Source organism: Corvus moneduloides, chromosome 27 (genome assembly GCF_009650955.1).
Source record: "Corvus moneduloides isolate bCorMon1 chromosome 27, bCorMon1.pri, whole genome shotgun sequence".
Lineage (NCBI taxonomy): Eukaryota > Metazoa > Chordata > Aves > Passeriformes > Corvidae > Corvus > Corvus moneduloides.
The window spans coordinates 780,183-789,560 of NC_045502.1; the positions used below are offsets into that span (position 1 = coordinate 780,183).

General features: G+C 47.5%; 1 protein-coding gene across 1 annotated transcript; it reads left to right on the forward strand.

The window, feature by feature from the left end:
* Positions 1–2,562: 2,562 nt before the first annotated feature.
* BMP10 (bone morphogenetic protein 10) lies at positions 2,563–9,119 on the forward strand. The gene is made up of 2 exons (XM_032092095.1): positions 2,563–3,001; positions 6,651–9,119. The coding sequence occupies exons 1-2, from the start codon at positions 2,668–2,670 to the stop codon at positions 7,592–7,594; spliced, it is 1,278 nt and encodes a 425-aa protein (XP_031947986.1). The 5' UTR covers positions 2,563–2,667; the 3' UTR covers positions 7,595–9,119.
* Positions 9,120–9,378: the final 259 nt, after the last annotated feature.

A 9,378-nucleotide genomic window follows, 5' to 3' on the forward strand; every position in this document is an offset into this window, starting at 1 on the left:
AATTGTGTTCCTAATGAGCCACTGAGGCAAGATGACACTTGTGGGCTAGGAAATGGATGTCAGACCCCTGTGTTCACAACTGCTTTCTGCTTTACGTAGTAAAATCTGCAGCCTGGGAGATGACAGATTCAACAAACCTGTCTGGACTGAGCAGGGCTCAGGGAGGTCCCAGCCCAGCCTCAGTGCTGCTCCCACCACCCCCAGAGCAGCTGAAATGATGCTGTTCAGTGTTGGCACCCAGGGATCCAGAGCTGCACAACAGGCTGACCTTTAGTTCATAGGAAAGGGGAGCAAACCTAGAAAAGCTCCTCTGGCTCTGGAACTACTCATCTGCATCAACAGAGTAACAGAGAATTTCACTCAGTGTCTGATCAAGGGCCAGCTGCAGACCCCGAAATACTCGGTGTGTTCAGAGTGAGAGAGGAGACTCAACTACAAAACTCAAGAATGACACAAATGCTGAAGAAATCCTTTTAAATTCAAAACCATCAGCTCTGAACCTCACAGAAAACCCCAATCCCTTTGAAAGGAGTTCCACAGATCCCAGTGCAGCAAGCAGCAGCTCCTACAATGTGCTTATCTCTGTAATTGAATAATATCTGCATATATATATATATATAAATGAAATCAGTGCATTTTTGAAATGAATATTGAAGCATTAAACAAGCAAACCCTCTGCAGGCATTATCACCCTCGTGATGAATGTCCTGCATCAGTGGCTGTGACAAGCAACCCCAAAGACTTTCCTTTATAGGAGTCGCTGATGTGCTGCATCGAAGAGTTAAGGCTAAGCCAGTTCCCGGGATTTTTAATGTTGATCTCACTTCCTATGGAAGTAAAGACCTTAATGTGGTGATGAATCATCAACAAAAAGAAGATTGCACTTTTCTCTTAATTAACAGAAGTGGCCTGAACTGCTCCAAGATTTCTGTGCTCAGCTCTGGAAAGCCACAATATCCAGAGATCAGCCTTTGATAAGGCTCCAGAGGATTTACAGATAGCCATGAACTCCACAGTGAGGTCTAAATCAATCTTGCTAAGCTCAAATATCTACTTCTAATGTGGTGTAGCAATAACAGGGACCTCGATAACACACTTCTCCTCTAGCATCAGGTTTCCCACGTTCAGAAGAAGGAAAGTTGAATGAAATGGGGTTAAAATGCCATGTCAGTGTCTGGCTCCATGGCAGCCACACTGCACGTGATTTTCACAAAGATACTGATTTTTGGCTAAAAGCCTGGAGGATGAATTTAAAACAGGCATGACTTGAGCATGGTTCTAATTGCTGTGGCCGTTTGTGGCAGTGATAGATTTGGGCAAATGACGAAGGAAGAAAATTGCAGAGATGGGGCAGCAAATCAATGGATGTGCTTAGACAAAAAGCAGAGTCCAGGAAACCCAGCAGGTCCGTGGTTTAGTCCTTGGGTAAGGTTCTTAGTGCTTGCAAGGAAAAGCTCTGCAGCATGAGCAGAAATGCCTCTTTATCTTGAGTGCTGAACCCCTCGGGGACAGGCGCTGAGCTCTGGCCAGGCTGTCAAAACAAGAGCACTTGGGAAAGTCTGTGGAGAACAGGGAGATTGAAGTGGACAATGTTATCTATGAACCAGACTGATTTTTGCCTGCACACTGCTCACAGTTTGTTGAAATTTGCACACTTACGCAAAAAGCGCCATTAATTTTAGCACATGGTTTTGCAAAGTCATTTCTATATTCTCCACACTGTGTCCCTGAGCTGTTTGAATTGATGTGAACCTGAAATCAGAGTCACCTGCTGGCCTTTGTGCATTTTTGATAATTTTTTATTCAGCAGTGCTGTGACTAAACCAAGCATAACTGTGATTTACCAGTCACATATGAAAGATGAAGGAAATAAAGATTTTCTGAACCACTTGCAAATACTCCAGTCATGGAATCATGGAATACCTCAAGCTGGAAGTGACCCAGGAGGGTCACAAAGTCCAACTCCCTGCTCCTTGGAGGTGTCACTCTCTTTGCTCATCCTGGCTCTTCTGCATCCAGGGCCTGGTGACTCTGCGCTGTGGTAGCACCAAGAGCTCTTCTCTGGACAAGTACAGAAGAATGGAATTTTTCCCAAAGAAATTCCTTTTAAATTTTAACGTAAAGACCTGACTCTGAAATAGTTCTGCAAAGGGCAGAGGGAGCTGTTGTTTGCCCTTAGTGTGAAATGGGTGTATTTGGAGAGGGGCTCTACGGAATTTACGCGTTCGCCTGAAATCCGCGCGGATGGAAACAGTTCACGCACGGCAGGCAAAGTCAGCTACCGGGAGGGAGAAAGGAAGGGCAGCTCCTCTCTGAGGAGAAACTCGTCCTATCTCTGAGAGTCCCGCGCAGAATGTTTACAAAACGCTCATTAAGGGAGAGGGGATGGCGAGATAGCAACAAATCTGGTGAGCAGCTTCCACTGCCTGAGATAAGGGAGGCAAGGCGGCCATAGAGGAGAGCGAGTCAGATCCAATTACCGAGACCTGGTTTTGGGGAGGGGGAAGGGGCAGACAGACAGGACGGATCACAAGTTTCAAGACAAGAGCTTCCAAACTTGTCATCCCTCTGTGACACAAGCCGCGCACAACCCAGCGGATAAAACCACCACCGAGCCCACACGAGAGCCAGAGCTCATTGAGCACGGTTGGAGGCGCGGGCAAAGCCATGGATTCTGTTGTCCTCCAGCTCTGGGCTGTCCTCTCCCTCCTGGTTCACCTTGCAGCCTGCAGTCCCATCCTGAGCTTGGAGCACTCTTCCCTGGAGGAAGATGTGCCTCTTTTTGATGAGATCCTCTCTGAGCAAGATGGGGTTGATTTCAACACGCTGCTCCAGAACATGAAAAATGAGTTTTTGAAGACGTTGAACCTCTCTGACATCCCCCTGCATGAGTCAGCCAAGGTGGACCCGCCAGAGTACATGCTAGAGCTGTACAACAGGTTTGCCACGGACAGGACATCGATGCCTTCTGCAAATATCATCAGGAGCTTCAAAAATGAAGGTAAGAGCTGTACATCCCTGGGAGAAGTGGGCAGGAAGGAGCATCTGTAGAGCCAGTGATAAATGTCTTGGCCAGGTACAGAGCATGAACTGCGCTGGGGAAAAGGCCTTCTGGTGAGGATGGCCTTGGAAACCAGCAGCTGCAGCAGGGCTGCCCAGACCCCACCTCTGGTGAGACAGAGTCCTTGTCCTTTGCTCTGGAGACTGTAGGGTTTTGGGGAAAGATGTGTCTTTAACGTTGGGGCAGCACCAAGCATAACTTCGGTGCATCAATTTCTTTATCCCCATAGTGACACACACCATGTGTAATCAGCTGATTGATTTTTTTTAATGGATACCTTAAGTAATATTTTAAATTAAGACAAGGCTTATCTTTACAGGCTGTTCTAAGTGTATTTCCGAATACAATATTCAAGTGCAATATTTTTAAATTATGAGCTTAACCAAGTGCAGCATTCTATTAATGCCTTCTCACTATTGATCCCGTGGCATTTGTGACGTTTTCTACCTTTGACATCGGAGCACAGTCCAGAAAATACACAGAAATAAGTGAAGAGGAATTTTGGATAACCCTTAGGTTTTACTTTGGAGGACTAGACTATATCCTAATAAAACAAACAAACAAAACCTGAAGAAGCCCAATTAGCACAGAATCAAGAATGTTCTGAGTTGAAGGGGACCCACAAGGATCATCAAATCACACTCCCAAGTGAATGGCTCACACAGGGATCAAACCCACAGCCTTGGCATTATTAACACCCTGCTCCAACCAACTGAGCAAATGCTCTTGTGCCATTTCTCTCTCGGCTTTTCCTTCCACACTCCCCTCAGTTCAACGAGGACAAGACAATGCTTCAGCACTCATACTCAGTCATTTGCCAATACCTTTTTACACCAACACATGTTTTATGCTAAAAACGTTTTTCAACTAAACAATTCCAAGTATCCCTTGCTCCATGAGGCAAATGCAAGTGCTTTGATTCATGTTTAATTACCCAGGGGCACACGTGGCTGTTCAAGCTGCCATGGGACCTTGCTCATCCTCTGTTCACTTAATTAATGAAGTTAAAGACATTCTTGTTTTTTCTTTCACATTTACAGTCTCAAAGCGATGAGCTGTGAGGAGAGGCTGAGTGGAAGTCATTTGAGTTTTGCAGGGCAGAGAGATGCCAGGAGAGAATCCCAAAGCTCTGTTCTGCTCCCATCTCCTGCCAGGCCCAGGCACCCTTTACCATCAGTGGGTTTCTGGTATGAGGAGACTCTGCTTTGTGGCTTAAAGCTTCTTTACACAACCTTTTCTCCTGTGTGGAGAAATTTACTGGAGGGTTGGTGGCAAACCAGTTGCAGGCAGTGGTGACCAGCTGCTCACCCTGCCGTGCCTGTCTCTGCCCAGCAGCAGGAGTGAAGGCACTCACGGGGGAGGTGTTGTTCTCATTTTGAGCTATTTGAAAAAGAAATAATGGGATAAAGATTGCCAAGTACAGTATGGTAAAGAATAAAATATCCTATGGTGTAGTGATGCAAATCTGAAATCATTCTGCCTGCAAAAATTCAGGTTTGAAGCACCAAAGTGGCACAGACTGACCTTTGCCAGGTGGTGTTGGCAGCTCTGTGCTGTCCTCCTGTGCCCGTTGCAGAAGTTCTGTGTCAAATGGGGAAAACTCGCCTTAAATTTCTGCCATTTCAGATTTTCTCTCACCTCTTCCAATCCAAACCAGCAAGAGGCAAAGCGGGACTGCTGAGGGGAACACAGCTTCACAAACGTGTGCAGTTAAAGGACCGTGTAATTCATGTTTTTCGTGTGTCATCAAAGTCTGGAAAATTAAGAATCATCCATTTCATGCTAAAGAGCTCTTTTGGTCGAGAAATTAATTCCTTGCAATGATCAGGACAGGAGAAACAGACCATGGAACTGTTTTGTCCACCTGCCTGCTGAAAACTGGCAGTAATCCCAGTTTCATTATTATCCATTAAATCCTTTATTATAGAAATGTAACAGGTGGCATGGCTGGAATTAGCTCTTTGTTTTAACCCATGGACCAGAACAGTTTGGTTGTAAATGGGGCTGTAATCAGTGCTTAATACTTGAAATAAAGGGAAATTTTTCTTTTCCTACGGACTCCAAATCTCCCTTCCCAGCGCTCCCAGGGGTGTACTGGGAGCAGCAGGAGATCTGGCACCCTATGGACTGTGTAGCTGAAGAGCAGAGTCACATCCTGGCTGTCTGAGAGGTGCAAAGGCACATCCTTCGTGCCCTTCTAACACTCACCCGGCTTCTCACACACGGAGTGGCCTTCCCCTGCCTGCTGGTGAATCCCTTGTGCTCATCTGCCATATGGTCGGGGGGCATTTCTCCACCCTGGCATGGTGTGCAAGCACTGGAGCCTTGTTTTAGCATGGTAAGGTCTAGGAAACTCCGGAGATTCCTCCCAGTGTGGAGATTATAGCTCAGCTTGGATCACATTTAGCTCACAGTCTGCTCCTACCCTGGCTCTGTGCAGAGCAGGTTCCGCTCCCACCTTTAACAGGCAGGGAAATGGAAGCAGAACCACCCCTCATTTTTTTCATTTGTGAAGAGATGAAAATGCAAAATGAAAAAAAAAAAAGAAAAGAAAAAGGCAGGTGCCTCAAAGCCTCCAAACTGCAGCTGAACAGGACAAGTCACGAGCTGAAGTTCATGGCTTGCCTAAGTGCTCTGGTGGAGCGTGGCCAGTCCCTGCGGCTTTAGCAGTGTCATTTTTCTACAAACATGGAAAACTCGGGGAAGTCAGAGGTGAAGGGAGTAATAGGTCACAAAGAGTTTGCCTTTGCATTAATTATAGTTACAGCCTCTGTGTCCTAATCTGCCTTCTGGGTTGCAAGGAGGCAGCAAATGCACCCTTGTGAGCAGATCCTGCACTGTGGGAGGAAATGAATGTTGCTGTGCAGAAACCAAGAGTGCAGCCAGGACAGCTGACACCAAACATTGTCCTCCTCAGCTGTTCTATTGACAAAAGGTGCCCAGGGTGCCTGGCTGAGTGCAGCTGGTGGCTCACCCAAAGCCCACAGGGCCTGTGGCTGCCAGGTCACCCTGGTGCCACCTGCTCTTCCTCACCGGGAGCCTTTCATCTTCCAAAGCAGCTTTTCCTCCCTTAGTGCTTGGCCCTTTCCATGTCTGAGGGAAGCTGGAGCAGCAGGGAATTCCTGCTAGCACAGGAACATGAAAGCACCCACATTTCTTGTATTTGCCCATTTCATGTTCGCTCCAGCTCCACATCCTTCTGCCCTTCCTCTCCTGCACCAATGAATGTTTTTCCTTGTTTATTAAACAGTTGCTGTGCAGCGACCTAGAAGGGATTTTTATGTCAATATTAAACAACACGTTTTTAATACGTAAACCTTCCAGTTGGCAGGAAGTCCCTGGAAAGCCCAGGGACAGAAGGAGGATCACTAAATCCAGGTCTGTAGCATGTCTGGGATCTTGTTGTCCTTACACATCTAAAATAACCTCGGCCCTTTTTCCAAGTACAGTTTTCGGAAGTGCTGAAAAAACGCTTTCCTGGAGCTGTCCAGGTGAAACCCAGCAATGCAGAGCAGGCTGGACGACCTTCAGTGCATGTGCTCCTGGATGTCCTGACTCTTCTAAAACATTTGATTTTTGTCCTTTCCAGACGTGGATTCCCACCCTGTTGGCGTTACAGGGACTCGGAAATACCCGCTCCTGTTCAACGTTTCCATCCCTCACCACGAGGAAATCACCATGGCGGAGCTGAGGCTCTACACCTTGGTGGAGCGTGACCAGAGGCTCTACGAAGGGCTTGACCGGAAGGTCACCATTTTCGAAGTGCTGGAAAACGTCCACGTGGAGGCCGGGGAAGAGAGGAAGACGGTGGCCCTGGCCTCCAGGCACATCTACGGCACGAGCAGCGAGTGGGAAAGCTTCGAGGTGACCGAGGCCATCCGGCGCTGGCGCAGGGCAGGGCTGACCACGCACCGGCTGGAAGTTCACATCGAGAGCAGGGAAGGGGAGGAGCAGAACGGGGAAGGGAAACTCGATATCGACATCAACTCCGAGGCCAAGCACGTGCCGCTGTTGGTTGTGTACTCTGACGACCAAAGCAATGACAAAAAGGAGGAGAAGGAAGAGCTGAACGAAATGATAGACCACGAGCAGCTGCTGGACCTGGAGAACCTGGAGGTTGGCAATTTCCACGACCAGCCTGGGGAGGAGGCGCTGCTCCAGATGCGCTCCAACATCATCTACGACTCCACCGCCCGGATCCGGAGGAACGCAAAGGGCAACTACTGCAAAAAGACTCCGCTCTACATCGACTTCAAGGAGATTGGCTGGGACTCCTGGATCATCGCCCCGGCGGGCTACGAAGCTTACGAGTGCCACGGGGTGTGCGCCTACCCCTTGACAGAGCACGTCACACCAACCAAACACGCCATAGTCAAGACTTTGGTTCACCTGAAGAACCCCCAGAAAGCCTCCAAGGCCTGCTGCGTGCCCACCAAACTCGACCCCATCTCTATCCTCTACTTGGATGCAGGGGTGGTCACCTACAAGTTCAAGTACGAGGGCATGGTGGTGTCAGAGTGTGGCTGCAGATAGTAGGAGGGAACGCACGCACGGGGAGGGCACAGGGGGAGTATTTAATGATTCAGTCTGTAAATTTGTACATTTGGGATTTGCTATTTAATGAGGTTATTTAATGAGGCCTGTACAGATAATTGTATGTTTCCTGTCACGGGGAATGGGCACGTCGTGTAGGGATTGTATATTTTGTTCCATTGCTTCCTTCTCGCTGCTCTTTGCTGTCCAGATTGCGACCGAGTCTCTCCTCCTGTCAGGGCATGGAGCTGATCACTGGATTGTTTGGGAGGGCTCTTGGTGCCAAAAGGGCACATCCAAATTCCCAGAAATAAAGGCATATTTTTGTACTTTATCAATGTTGATTGGCATCTCCGGGGCTTTCCAGAGCTGTTAAAGATACGTGAGTGATGGGCAACCACACCTAGACTATTCAGTTCTGTACAATCTGTATAAAGGTCTTTACATGCTCATTTTTTTCTTCATTTATCTCTGTAGATCTTAAGTCCTGATAATTCTCAAGCTCCTGAATCACTAAGGCACAAATAAGATGTTTTTTCCTTTTTTTTTAATACTTTCTTCACTCTTGCCCTGTTTCAGTTAAAGGTAACTGGCAGGGATGATTTGGCATCTGGAGCAGAAGGGCACCATTCCTTTTCCCATCTTTCTTAGGAAAGCAAATGGTCCAGGAGCAGTGCCAGGCATGGGCCAAGGCAAGAAATTCCCCCTGTGCAGGTTTATTACCAAATCACTCTGAGGCAGCGCTGCCTTTGCTGCAGCAGCCGTGGGTTGGCTCTCGAGGGCCAGAGCTTTAGGTGGCAGAAGGAAGTGCAATAAATTTCCTGAACCCTTGGAATTGTACCAGCTAAAATTGTCCTTGAAATTTATACCAGCTAAGAACCAGTCCCCCTTCCCAGTCAGTAAATTCCACGAGATGCAGCTGCACAGTCCGACTCAAAGGCCCCAGCAGTGCCAGGCAGAGCAGCAGAGCCCTTGGTGCCAGTAGGACACGAGGCTCTTCCCTTTCTGTAAGTGCTGAATTGTCGATTCATAGGGATATTCCTCCCCCCAGACTCTAGAGATGGGGTCACATGCCATGTTTCCACCACTCTTCTGCAACAAATCGTGGTGATAAGGAGGTGTCGGAGCTGAGAAACAATAGACCCGTCACTTTATTTATACTAAGCTGCAAATTTGTCAGATTCTTGGGAAAGTGTAAGTGATGTTGACTCTTTTAGCCTGTACCAGAGCCTACTGTACTGTCCCTGCATCTGTTTTACACTTTTAAGGGAAAGTTATCTTCCCTGGAAGTGATAAGGGTCTTTGGAAGAATCACTCCAACACTTCATGGGAATGAACACTAAAGACTTTATCACGCACCAACTAAGCCCAATTTCACCTATTTTCACACACTCTTCTGTGCTTCCCATAATTTATTGATCTATTTATTGACTGCCTGCCTTTGTAATATAATGTAGAATACAGAATGTTTTATTTTTTGTGCTTGTGTGTAATCCCACTCGGATAAAACCTTGTACTGATCCTACTTGGCATCTCTCTGTTGAGTTGTGTGGCACAGAGAATGAGGTTGCTGATTTTTTTTTTCCTCCCATGGGTACTTGTAAATTCCACATGGCACAGTTACCCCCTTGCTTGCAGAGCTGCTCCCTCACTGTGGTGATTTCAGTGGAGTCCTGGAGTATGGTCTAGTCCAATTTACAGCTCCTCTTGCAGGGGTATCGTGGCTCTAAGTGCTCAGCTGTGTAGTTTATTGTAGAGTTATGCAGTCTCCAGATAGCAGCCTG